General features: G+C 46.6%; 1 protein-coding gene across 3 annotated transcripts in view; it reads left to right on the top strand.

The window, feature by feature from the left end:
• The window catches only part of NECTIN4 (nectin cell adhesion molecule 4), a 95,499-nt gene that overhangs the window by 50,482 nt on the left and 30,874 nt on the right, over positions 1 to 14,143 (top strand). The window contains exon 1 of one of the 3 annotated variants that reach the window (XM_060269732.1): positions 2,682 to 6,025. The exons of the other annotated variants lie outside the window; for them this stretch is intronic. Within the exon in view, the coding sequence (XP_060125715.1) occupies positions 5,887 to 6,025 (139 nt within the window). The 5' untranslated portion in view covers positions 2,682 to 5,886. Of the gene's footprint in view, positions 1 to 2,681; positions 6,026 to 14,143 lie in introns of those variants that run through there. 3 annotated transcript variants of the gene reach the window in all.

Genomic DNA, 14,143 nt, shown 5'->3' on the forward strand with positions numbered 1-14,143 from the left:
CCAGTGCTGCCGTTTCCAAGCTGGAACAGATTTCTGCTCATGTAGCAGGTCTTCACTCTCCTCCTCCTCCTGCTGCCCCCTCAGAATGTTGGGAACCCCCTCCCCCCAAGCAAATTTGGGGGGCTTCTTGTGAGACACTGCAGGGAGGGGAAGAGGGAAGTCTTGCAATAAAGCGAAACTGCACCTAGCCCAGGAATTCCAAGCATTCAGAGTGTGCATCAAAGCACTCAGATTTCCCTGCATTATATTGCAATCCCTACGGGAACCCTGTAAGCTAGGTCAGAATTGTTGCGCTGATATTGAGTGTTCCTGGGAGAGATTGCAGCCTGCTTCCAGCTGGGCAGGTCCTATTGCTCTTCTGTTCTAAGCTGCAAGCAGCATTGCAAACACATATGATGTTTGGACCCTGCTCTGTGGTGACCACTATAGTGGGCGGGGCAAAACTGCGGTGGGTGGGGCTTTTGAAACATAGGGCGCAGCCGCTATAACCCTTGCAGTGGGTACCATTTTATGACTTTTTATTTAAAATAATCACTCTTTTAAGTAGCTCTAAAACACATCTCTGGCTGTAATTAAAAGAGAAAAAAATGAAAGAGAGGTATAGTGCTAAGATACCGTAATTGTCTCACTTTTTTTAGAAGTGACTTTTAAAAGCTCTTTGACTCACTGCTGCTTTAGCAGCATGGTAAATGGCAATGATCGGAAAGTTGTTGTTTTTTTAAAAAAATGGTAATATTATAGCATTATGTTGTTTATGGTGCTATATCTCTCTTTCATTAAAAAATATTGTTACATGCCACCCCAATCTTGAAGCGGTTTGATATTCCTGAGGTCCAAGCCCTTTCCCATTGGTTCGTGTTTCTTTTGGCAATGAGGCATAGCAGAGACTGCGGTGTCTTTATGATATATGGTTTATTTACACATATATGCAACAGAGTCAGCAACAGAGGGGTTCAGAGCATTACATGCCAAGTGAGTCTTGCTTCTGCCATAGCTGTACCTTTGGATCCAAACAGACTCCACCCATGGCTCGCTGTATTTTACAGACTGACACCTTTTCACCTCGATCACACCACAGCCAACTAAAATCCTTAAAACTTCCTCCTAATGAAAACTCTGGCAATGTCTTCTGACTGTCTCAGAGCTCAGGGAGGGGCTCCCCTCCTTTGCTGGCTGACACGGAGTCTCTTTTCTGCCGATGGCCCACCTCCCTGTCTTTGTTCTCTCCTGATGATGGCCCATCTCTCAAGTGATTGCCTGAGCATGGAAAAAACTTGTTTGGCCTGTATTTTGGCACTGCTAAATCCAGTGTCTGGCATCCCATCTTAATACTCCAAGCATCGATTAAACTCCCAACACTTACTAAATCCGAGAATTATAGGTGTCTGGCACCCAGAAACTCTGGCACCAACAAACGCATAGCAATACGTTGTTCTGCAAATGTTTTAGCACTAATTGAAAGATCAATTAATAAAAACTTAATGGGGTCATGAAATGACACCCAACGCAATGGTTATGATAAATGTGTGCAGAGCTGCGATGGGTTTGCTGTGATAGATTTGTAAGGGCAGAAGCTTAGTGGTAGAGCATTTGAGAGGCAAGTGGCACTCCCAAGGTTACCAGGTGAGTTTCATAGATGAGTGAGGATTTGAACCGTGGTCTCCCCGAAGTCCTAGTAGTCCTGCACAGTAACCACCACAACACCATTGGCTCTGGGCCACACTTTGGGAACCCTCCACCCACCTAGTTTTCCTCCAGAATTAGTGACATAAGGCCTCGTCGAATCCCTGGCACCTCCAGGTGACCTCAGGTAATGAGAAAGGCCCTTTTTGTTGACAGAGACTCCTCCCCTCCCCGCCCGTCAAAGAAGACAACACAGGTCTGGATATGTAAACCTGTCTGTAAACCTGGATATGTAAACCTATCTACAGCCCTTTTGGTGTTGCTGCTGCTGCTGCTGCTGCTCACCAGTTAGGAGTCAGAAAGCCTGGCTAGTTTGCTTAAAATCACCCAGAGATCGGCAAGTGGGTCCTAATATTGCTTCACATACACCCTTCCTGTCCCAGGACAGCAGAAGGAACCCAAGGAAGCCTGCCTTTATACAAATCGATCTTGGAGAAATTAGAGTAAGAATGTAGCTGGGGGTAGGGAGTGACTCGTGTGGTTTCTGTGAATGGAATGGGCCAGCCTCTTGAACTGCAGCTGCAAATAATAAAAATAATAGTTGCTATTACTATTATACTATTGCAAAAAGTGTCCCTGCTGACCTTTCCAGCAGGCCCCAGAAATGCATGAGCACAATGTGAGTCATGCGCGACAGGCAGGATACTTCTTGGCCTTCCCCGCCTTCCCCGCGCATGCTCCTCTCTCCTTGGCTGTATCTCCCCACGGAGAGCAGGTTTGGCAAGACTGTTGTCGAGCAGGGAGGGAGGGAGCCCAGCTGGCGGGGGGTGGGTGGGATTAAGGGTTCAAGAGAAATGACCCCGGAGAAATCTGGTTCGGCTGGTTGGGTGCCTTCCTTTCTCACGTAACTCCCACTCAGAGGTGAGTTTCAGGAGCACCTTTTTTCTCTCATTTGGAGGCCATATATATATATATATATATATATATATATATATATATATATATATGGGTTTGGTGGAGAGACACCCCTGGGCGATGGGACGGCGGCAGGCGAGAAGGGAACCGGCTGGAAAGATTATTAATTTTTTGTAACACTTGCTGTCACGCATAAGGGAGGGCTCCTCTCCCAGAAGCCGAAAACTGCTGGAATCCAGATGCTTTGATGGAGGTGTTTGTTTGTTTGTTTTTAAAAAAGAAAAACATCCTCGTTGAGACCCAAGTTTGAATGCCATGATCCCTCCTCCTGAGCAGGTGTCGACCAGGGGGGCAAATAGCTGTGGTTGCCTTTGACAGCTAATGTGGCTTCTTTCTTTGTGTCATACACACATGTGGCCTGGTGCTTTGCTGGGAAACATTGAAGCAGGTCTCTGCCCTGGGGACCATACAGTGCAAAATTTTGACAGTGTGGCTAGACAGTCACAGGAGGGAAGGGAGAGGCGAGAGGAGGGAGGCAGGGTTTTCAGGGCACGCAGTGGCATGTACATAATCACGGACAATTAAGGATGTGAGGGCTAAATTAGACACGGCATGAAAAGTCTGTCATTGCCTTGTCTTGCGGTGGCGTATCCTTTGATTAAAAGCAGTGGGGCAGTGGATTGGGAACGACATTGTGGTGTAGTGGTTGGAGTGCCAGACTATGACATGGGAAACCAGGGTTCAAATCCCCCACTTGGCCATGAAGCTCACTGTCACTCTCAGCCTAATCTACCTCACAGGGTTGTTGGGAGGAGAAAAACGGAGGGGAACCATGTACGCTACCTTGAGCTCCTTGGAGGAACAGCGGGATATAAATGTGACAATCAATCAATCAATCATAAGCACCGGGGGACAGGGGGACCCATCCCCCTCACATCGTTTTTTCCTGATCAGAATCTCCCATTTGAGGTTCGCTCTAGGGGAAGAGTGAAAGATAAGTCCCGTGTCCTTCCCCCCCCCCCAATAAAATGCACACACCGCTCGATTGCAACAAGCCTCAAAGCGGTTGACAAAGAGAGAAAAACAACAAAAACCATTGCCAAAACAGTTAAAAACAACTATTCAAAAACGTTCAAGTAAAAGTTAAGATCGGTGATAAACTAAAAACAGATTAAGGCACAGACCAATGTTCCATACATACATGGCGTGTCTAAACAAAAATGTTTTTAGCAGGCGCCGAAAAGAGTACTGTGATGGTGCCTACCTGATATCAGTAATCAGGGAGTTCCAAGGTATGGGTTCTGCCACATGAAAAAAGCCTTTTCTCATAAATGGGAAGAGGCGGGAGGAGGCTCAACATGGCCGTTGCATCTGCTGCTAAGCCCAACAGGTCACAGAATTTTGAGGGGGCCCGGCCCCCTGCTTGAAAATTTTTGGGGGGCTGGGCCTCTCAGTCCCCACCCCCAGATGGCACCACCTGTAACAGTCCCAGTTCTGCAGAGCAAAGCAGTTGAGGGGGTCACATATGGGGTAAGGTGATCCCGCAAGTATTGCAGCCTTCCCTAACTTGACGCCCCCCAATATTCTGTGGCCCATCAGGCCTACCCACAGCCGCCAGGGCGACCCAAGCGCAAGAGGACCCTCCCTTCCTGCAGTTTCCAGCAACTGGTATTCAGAAGCATTGCTGCCTCAGACCATGGAGGCAGAGCAGAGCCACCCTGGCTAGTAGTAGCAGCACCTCCCATGAATTTGCCTCATCCTCTTGTAAAGGCATCCAAGCTGGTAGCCATCACTGCTTGGGGCGGGGGGAGTTCCATAGTTTAAAACAGGCACCCCCAAACTTCGGCCCTCCAGATGTTTTGGCCTACAACTCCCATGATCCCTAGCTAACAGGACCAGTGGTCAGGGATGATGGGAATTGTAGTCCAAAACATCTGGAGGGCCGAAGTTTGGGGGTGCCTGGTTTAAAAGGACTGTTGTGCTTTAATGCCCCACATTTACTGGAGGCAAATAATTGGCCTTGGCTGGGATCATAGAGTCATGGAATTGTAGAGTTGAAAGAGACCACCTGGGCCATCTAGGAACCTTTCGCCCAACATGGTACTCAAACCCACAACCCTGAGATTAAGAGTCTCATGCTCTATCCGGCCTGGACTAGGCGACTGTCTGGACTTATCCTGCAGGGATGTTTGTTTGTTTTTAATTATCCAAACCGGCTTGGACTTTAAGCCACAGCCGGCACTTTGAATTGGCTGCTATTTGTGCAAAAGTTGGCGCCAAGAGGACTCCTGCAAGGGCAAAACTCCATTGCAATACACAGTGCCTAAAGTGTCCCTCTCCCTCAGGAACATCGCTATCAGTCTTAATTGGAAGTTGATGTTCCAGTGCTCCCGTCTCCCTCCTCAAGCCATTCGCTTCTATGAGATGGTGCTGTATTGCATTTTACGAGAGAAGAAAATTTTATTGAGAATTTGCATATTGAAAGCACTTCAGATTGCCAACTAGATATTCATTCTAATTTGCTGTGGCTTGACCTAATTTTCAAATTCCATGTTATACGGCCTCATGCATGCCTTTAATTAAGTGTATCGTTCATCGGAATGCATTTGAACATCGAGTTTTGATTTATGGACAGGACTTTTTATATATATATAACGTTTAATACTCATCAAAATTTCAGATTCATGAATGTCCAAAGCCAAATTTCATTAGTGTGTTTTCAGACTGGGATTAAATCCGTCCTCCAAGTCATATCGGCTAACTAATTCATCTCAGTGGTCCTCCCTCTCCTTTTTTGGAAGCTTGTAAGGATGTGGTTTGGTTTTCTTTCTTAAGTCTCAGGATTCCGATACTAAATTTTGAACAGCCTTGCATGTGTTGCCTTCAGATCTTTCTGACTGCAGCTCCCATCATAGATAATTGAATTGTAGAGTTGGAAGAGACCCTGAGGATCATCTAGTCCAACCCCTTGCAATGCAGGAATATGCAGCTTTCCCATATGCGGATCAAACCTGCAACCTTGGCATTATCAGCACCATGCTCTAACCAACTGTTTGTTTTTAATTATCCAAACCTGCTTGGACTTTAAGCCACAGACGGCACTTTGAATTGGCTGCTATTTGTGCAAAAGTTGGCCAACTCTAGCCAACCATCTAGGCTGCAGTTTCAAACAGCATGGCCAAGATGGACTGCTAGCCAGGACTGATGGAAGCTGTAGTCCAGGTATCTATAGAGGACACAGGTTGAGGTTGGCTGCTTTGAACATTGGACCTACCTTGAATCTATCTTGAGAGATTCAGCCTTCATGAACCCCTTTCTGAAATTGCCTGATCCACATTTTGCAGATGAATGTTTGGATGGAAACACAGATTTTGCACTTCTCTGAATGTCAAAACTGATTGTTTGTTTGTTTGTTTGTTTGTTTCATTAAATTTATACAGTGCAGTTGATTATAGGAAAAACTCAAAGCCCTTTCAGTCCTTGACAGGTAACCTGCTTAAAACTTACTTGATTATGTCTTTTGAGACACTTTTTCTGTTTTTTAAAAAAGTGCTGACCAGGGCTGAAACTGATGTAGAATAGAAGTATGGAGGGGAAAATGTTGGAAGAACCCCGTCACTCAGCAACCTGGTGCATTCCAGATGTTTTGTTCTCCCTTCGGCACCAACCAGAACATCTGGAGGTCACTTGGTTGGCAAAGGCTGCTGAATCCTGAATCAGGAAGTTCTCAGTTTAAATCTCACCTCTGCCATGACTTAAACAAGGCCCCTCACCTTTCTGCTTCTGGGGATCGTGATACTGGACTACCACCCAAGGTTGTTGATTCCTAGGAGGATGTGTACATAAAGTGCCTTGGACATGTCATATAAATGGGTTGGGTGCCTTCTGAAACTTGCAATGGTGGCCAGTGTATTCATATTCATGAATACCAATTTCAAATTCAGATTCAAGGAGTGCTGTAATGAATGTGGTCTGAGGCCAGGAATAAATCACTGAGCCCTGTTTTAAATGGCTACTGAACTTTGGAGTTAACATTGTTTTAGGCGTTTCCCATATAATCTCTCCTAGGGCTGAGTCAAATGAACTTTATTGGTTAGAAAGAGAGATCTGGGATGCGTGTGAAAGATTTCAGGAAAACCTCCCCTTCCTCACAGTTTTCTCATTCATTTTGTTTGCCATCTGTTTAGGACAGGGGTGAACAGATCAGTCTGTTTCTAGTGATGTTTTCACATGTGTTCATTCAGAAGCCTGTTTTACGTTCATTTACACATCTGTTTACAGTTTTTAAAAATGCATGATTTCAAAATGCATCTTATCCCAAAACAATGTGCAGTTTTCTGGAGCCAAGAATACTTTTTTTGATTTGTATCTAAAAAAGCTCAACAACTTTTGGGTTTTTACTTTTTGAAAGATGCCAGCCCTATTATAGACAAATCTGACTGGCTACCTGGTATCATTATGAAGTCAAAACATAATGAAGACATGGTTCTCATACACACACTCTCAGCTGTCTGTCTGATATCACCAGGCAGTCAAATCTGATTGGTTCTGAGGTGTCATCAGGAAGTCAGTTCAGAGAAAGGGCAATGGCTTCCTGCCCTCATTCTGCACTCGTGGGGTGGGGGGGATGGAGACAGTCATGAGACGGAATTCTGAGTGAATGAACACTTGTTCCCTGGAACCCCTGAAAAAATAGCCAAAGGGAGCAGGGGCTCTATACTGGTTAGAAATTACAGTATTTTTCCATCTATAAAATGCCCCTATGTATAAGACGCCTTCTATTTTTGGGGACTCAGATTTAACAAAATGGGGAAAAATATATCCGTGTATAAGACACCCTCTAATTTTTGACATTATTTTTTTGGGGGGGGGGCTAGTCTTATACACGGAAAAATACGGTAGATGCATTTGGGGCCGGGGTTGTCAGCCTGGTCCCTACCGCCCACTAGTGGGTGATTCAGGATTCTAGGTGGGCGGTAGGGGGTTCTACGGCACAAGCTGACTCCTCCTTCCATCGAGCACTGGTGGGGGGTAAGAAATTTTACCATCAAGAAAGATGCATTAGTGGGCGGTAGGTACAGTGGTACCTCGGTTTATGAACACAATTGGCTCCGGAAGTCTGTTCATAAACTGAAGCGTTCATAAACTGAAGCGAGCTTTCCCACTGAAAGTAATGGAAAGTGGATTAATCCATTCCAGACGGGTCCGCGGAGTACTCAACCTGAACCCATGCTTAACCCGAAGCATGGGTGTAATTGGTTCCGGAAGTCTGTTCATAAACTGAAGCGTTCATAAACTGAAACGATCTTTCCCATTGAAAGTAATGGAAAGTGAATTAATCCGTTCCAGATGGGTCCGCGGCCTTCGTAAACCAAAAATTCATAAACCTAGGTGTTCATAAACCGAGATTCCACTGTATAAAAAGGTTGACTACCCCTGATTTGGGGTCTACCCCTAACCTTTTCCATTCAATAGTTTGGCTTCTAGTGCTTTGTATGTTGGCCCTCCTGGTTATGCTGGCAAATATGTAATTTAAATGTTCCTCCTCTGTATAGTGATGAGGAATAGTATAGCTATGTGCTCTGACATTGCACAACAGTGTTGCCTTTTGTGCAGGAGAAGACGTGGGCCTTGTCTTGAGACATCATATCCTGTTCTCCATAGTCACCAGTTACTAGCACTGACTGGGTGTGTCATTTGTACACCTGAGGATGCTCCCCTCGTGACTTCTAACCATTCGGATGCCTTTTTTCCAAGCTCATGGAACCAAGCACCACTTCGGTATTAATTTGTCCAGAACATCTGGAGGGCACCATGCTGATGACTCATGGGGTAGGTCAGTGCTGGATTTACATATAAGCTAAACAAGCTACAGCTTAGGGCCCCACTCTCCTGGGGCTCCCAAAAATATTTAAAGGAAAAAAGGTGGATGTACGTTTCCAAAGTATAAAATAAGTTCAACAATTACTTTGATAAAAATACATATTTTGTTATGTGGCTTTAGATACCTTTTAGGTCCATAAATTACCATATAGCATATATTCAACACAAAAAGCAGCGACAATTTGTTGTTGACAAAGGACACCTGGACATATAAAGGGCCCCATTACCTTCCGTAGCTTAGGGCCCCGTCAAACATAAATCTGGCCCTGGGTCAAACCACTGGCCTGACTTGGGAACCTTCCTGAGTGAGGCTGCATCAGCAGAAGTATAGTGTCCAGATCAAAGGAAGTCATAGCTGCATTCTGTTCTACCTTGGTCAGGTCCCACTTGGAGTCTTGTGTCCACCACAGTTTAAGAAGGATATTGGCAAGCTTGAATGTGTGCATAGGAGGACAACCAGGATGACAAAAGATCTGGAAACCAAGCCTTATAAGGAATGGTTGAGGGAGTTGGGTATGTTTAGCCTGGAGAAGGGAAGACTGGGAGGTGATATGATAGCCATCTTCAAATATCTAAAGGGTTGTCACATGGAAGATGGAGCAAGCTTGTTTTCTGCTGCACCAGAGGGGAGGAGCTGAGCAGTAGATTCAAATGATAACAAAGGAGATTCCGATGAAACGTTAGGAATAATTTTCTGATGTTAAGAGCTGTTTGGCAGTAGAACAGACTCCCTCGGAAGGTGGTAGTCTCTCCTTCATTGGAGGTTTTTAAGCAGAGGTTGGATGACCATCTTTCAGAGATTCTCTAGCTGTGATTCCTACATTGCAGGAGGTCGGACTGGATGACTCTTGGTGTACCTTCCAATTCTGTGATTCTATTAAACGTTCCTACGCTGCTTCCAAGATCCATTTACTGTTGACTAACTCTGTTAGGGAGCCATTTGACTCCTCAGTATTTTCTGCCCTGAACCACTCCACGGTTCGGGTTTGGGTTTGGTCAAGATGTTGACCCTGGGCCGCTGACTATGTCAGTCTTAGTCAAGCTGACGTTATGATGAGACTTTGGGGTGCGTGTTATGGCATGACGTCAGCAAATCTCCTTTGGCCAAGCAGTGCAGTGCATGCAGGACACAGCTCACACCCTCCTGGGCCAGCGGAGGAAGGTCATTTACTCACCGGCAGGTACTCACGTCTTTATCTGATGTACCAACATGTTAGGACTCAAACAGTGAGGATGTCGCATTTTCTTCCTCATTCTAAACGTGGAAGTCAAACCAGAGCATGACTGGCTTCTTCAGAAATGTTTGTTCATTACAACATCCAATGTACCTGACCATATCCTCGTACGCTGCATTATTCATCCGAAGGAGCCTTCGCCAACCAGGGGCCCTCCAGCTGCTTTGGAATTCTATTCCAGCTGTGCTGGCTATGACTGATGGAATTGTGGTTCAAAACATCTGCAGGGCCCCACATTTGGTGAAGGGTGATCTGAAGTAACTACAGTGCCTGGTTTCATACTCACAAGTGCCAACAAGGTTTAAGATCCCTAATTCACTCATTACAGGTCTGTGATGAAAAAGTGGAAACAAACCATTTCTGAATAGGGTTGCCAGGGCAGGAGCATCCCAGACCCTGAGATTTGAAGGCTCAAACTTGAGACCTGGATGCTGTCCCTGGTGATGTCACAGAGTTGGTCCCTGGTGATTCTTCCTCTGTGCTCCCTCCCACCACTGAGCCCTGGAGACGGAAGTTAATTGGGAGAGGGGAGGAGTGCACAGAAGAGGGCAGACCCTTTCCCTCCAAGAGTCTGTGCCATAATTTGCAGCTGGCTCCTGCCAGGCTGAAGCTTGCAAGCTGCACACATAGTCGTCTTAACAATTTTTGAAAAGGCACTCTTACCCACCTGGAGATTCAAGCCCTCCACTTGCCACCAGGAGGGAACCAAGCAAACTTGGAGACTACAGGTCAGTCCTGGAAATCTAGCAACTCTATATCTGGGTGCCAGAAAAGTATCTGTTTGGGAATTTCAAAAACTCATCAGCCAAAGTTGTCACACACCCTTTGTGGAATAATTGAAAAGTTCCTTGATTTAGGAAAAAGGCCCCCACTCAGCCCCCTCCCTCTCAATTTGACAGACAACAATATTGAGTGCTACCTTTTGATGTGCTAGTGATTATTCCAAGCCCCTGGAATATATGTCATACTCCACCTGCTTGATTAGGGCACTGAATTTAGGCAGGGGAGAAGAAAGGATTCTGCATTTAGAGCTTACTGGGAAAGATTGCTGGCAGTAAAACCATACACTTGTATTGTGAGATGAAGAATGAAACAATTGTTATTATTTCTGTAGTCCAAAATATCTGGAGGGCAGCAGGCTAGTAAAGGTTGCTTTAAGATGATATAATTACAGTATTGCATGACAACAAAACGGTTTGTGTCCCAAAGAACTGCTTCCCCCCTGTGGCGCAATGGGTCAGTGCATCTGGCTGTTGACCAGAAAGTTGGTGGTTCAAGAACAGAACCGAGCACCTGGGTTCCTATTCTAAGGGCTGCTACAGAGTTGATGAGCCCATGTCTCTTGCCTGTGCCACCTGAAGCCCTCTTGCTCATTGAAAACCATTACGTCATTGAAAACCATTATGTCATGGAGAAAGACTCTAGCTTATTCTTCTCTGGTCTCTGAACCCTGGTGTCCCCCGAGCCCTAATTGAGTGCTCTAACCACTACACCACTACCTTGGCCTGACTCAGCAGAAGCATTCATCCCCGGTTCCTTGTCAAAACAGTTCTCCGAGTTGAGCCAAGGCTCTGTCTCCTGAGTCAGCTTTGGCAAAAGCACAATGCACCACATTTCTCGATGGAATTGGGTTCTCCGCCTCCAGACGGCCCTAACCATTGAGATCCCTGCCGCCTCTGCCGCCTTTGAAATGGTGTTGCATGCTGCTGTTTACCTTCCAGGTATCTTTTGGCCAGGCGCCCGTTCCCTGGGTGTGAGAGGGCTGATTCAGTCAGGTGGCATGAGAAGGGATGAGGAAGGAAGCTGAGTTCTCTGTCTCTCGGATGCAGCTGTGTGGCAAAAGAGGCTTTTCTCTTTCATGGTTATGTTTTCTTTGCTGACTGAACGCAGAGTCCTAAGCAAACACCATTTACTGACACCACCTAATAAACACATATCAGGTTTCTTGTGCCAGGTTCCTCTGGGCAAGGGGATGTTTAGGCGTCAGGTAGCCTTGGTGCCCTGCAGAGGTTTTGCACTACAGCTCCCATCAACTCCAACCAGTGCTAGCAGGGGCTGTTGGGAGTTGTAGTACAGAAGAGCCGTGATGGTGGGGGCTGATGGGAGTTGTAGTCCAGAACATCTGGAGGGCACCAGATCAGTGCAGGCTGTCTTAAAGGAAAGGCCAGCTCTTTGCCACAAAGTCCTTCCTCCTGTGCCTCGGTTTCCTCTTTGAAACAGAACAGGATGGGACTAAACTTGTAAGATTTGTTTTGATCCAGGATCACCATGTCCCCTGGCCTGGCTTGACATTTCGGGGTTTTGGTTTCTTTTGAAGCTCCATTCAGGTGGGAGAATGAGGGGGTTGGATTCTGAGGTGAAGTGAAACTGACTGAGATGTTTCAAGCCACAGTCAGGGAATGCCAGTTTGAATGTTTCTAGAAAAGTAGCACTTTAGCCTGTGCCCTAGATCTGCTAGTTTTCTCCTTGCAGGGAGTTCTTTCATGCAAGGGGACGTCCCAAAGGGAAACCCTCCACCTGGCATCTGAAGTACTGTAATCCATGATATGACCTCAGAGGTTCACACAGCCCAATTCCCACCACATTCTGGGGCATGTGCAGATCTCACCTCAGGGTCTCTGAGACAAGAGGTTCTTTAGGGTGAGAAGCTGCCAGGCCCACCCTCCAGCTTTCTCCTCCCCACACTTTATAGTTTAACTCACTGTGTCTGGTGTGTTGTTCTGGACTAACTGTCCACCCTACCTTCCCACCCTTCCTGCGGAAGAAAGTAGTGTAGAGGGAGAGACCCCAATGAAGGTATAATCTACAGCAGCTGTTCTGTCGGGCTATAAGAGCAGGAGAAGGACTCTCTGGCCGTTCTGCCAGCATCTTTTTACTTTTCCCTGAAATATTTCCATTCCATCTGGTCATTGCAAGAACTGTTACAGAGAAATAGTACCTGAGCGAAATTGTTTTTTCCCCTCCTCCTTTCCAGTCCCTTTTCCTTTTGTGTTGTGTCTTTAAGCTTGAGGGCAGGAACTGACTTACCACTGACATTTGAAAGCTGACTTACCACTGACATTTGAAAGCTTACCACTGACATTTGAAAGCTTACCACTGACATTTGAAAGCTGGCTGAAAAGCAGGGCAAAAACTCGTGACCGGCGGGGCGCAGGGACTTCAGCAGACTGCTACCTTCCTTTCCCCCAGCTTCAGCAGTAAAGCAGTAATAATGGTACCCTACTTTGCAGGGTAAGGGGCGCAGGTGGCGCTGTGGGTTAAACCACTGAGCCTAGGGCTTGCCGATCAGAAGGTCGCCGGTTCGAATCCCTGCGACGGGGTGAGCTCCCGTTGCTCGGTCCCAGCTCCTGCCAACCTAGCAGTTCGAAAGCACATCAAAGTGCAAGTAGATAAATAGGTACCGCTACAGCGGGAAGGTAAACGGTGGCTTAGTCATGCTGGCCACATGACCTGGAAGCTGTACGCCGGTTCCCTCGGCCAATAACGTGAGATGAGTGCTGCCACCCCAGAGTCGGTCACGACTGGACCTAATGGTCAGGGGTCCCTTTCCCTTTACTTTGCAGGGCTGTTGTCTTTCTGGGTGCAGATCTGTGCACATGTTCTGGAAGTAAGCCCTTTTGCACTCAGTAGGACTTTCGCCGGAGTAAACATGCGTAAAGTTGCACTGTAAGCCGTGTTGATTACTTAATTAAACGGCCATTGAGGCATGCGCTATAAGGAGGGTGTCCTTGAGCTCGGTTACTGCCTCTCAGCCTAACCTACCTCACAGGGTTGTTGTTGTTGTTGTTGTTGTTGTTGTGGAGATTAAATGAGTTAGGGAGGAAAGCCATGCGAGCCACTTTGAGCTCCTTGGGGGGGGGGGAGGTGGGATATAAATGCAGTAAATAAGTAACAACAGAGGGTTTACGGCAATGATAAGCTGTGTTTATTTTAATGCAGCAATGATAAGTTTTGTTTTAAAATAAAATAAAACAATTGGGCCCTAAAATAAAAAAAAATATCTACACTAGCTGGTGAATCCCTTTTCCTGTACAGGGAGCTCCGCACGCACAGCCCCTCCTTGCCTGGGGAAGTCTCAGCAGTGAAGTTTGCAGGTGGAGGGAGGAGATCCCACACAAGCTGTGGCAGAGCCCAGGTATCTGGGCAGGCAGGTTTACCTGGACTCTCTGGCCTGTCCGCTTCCCTGGAGGCAGGAGGAGCCTTCTGCAGCCGGTGGTTCTGGCTCCGGAAAGGATCCACGGGAGGCCAGGCAAGGAGGACACCTCTGCTGCAGGGGCAGAAGGGCTCAAGGTGGGGTGGGAGCCGGGCGGGGAGAGGGAGGGGGGCAGAGAGGCCCTTTTTCTAATGTGCCATAAAAATGCAGTCAGATGCACAAGGTCTCCTTCAAATGCAGCGAGCGTCCTTTCTGGTCCCTGCTTTTCTGTTTCGTGCGTTTTGTTAAAATGCCATGTTAAAATGTCATCAGTTAACGACAAAGAAATAAGTTA

Source organism: Zootoca vivipara, chromosome 17 (genome assembly GCF_963506605.1).
Source record: "Zootoca vivipara chromosome 17, rZooViv1.1, whole genome shotgun sequence".
NCBI classification, from domain to species: domain Eukaryota; kingdom Metazoa; phylum Chordata; class Lepidosauria; order Squamata; family Lacertidae; genus Zootoca; species Zootoca vivipara.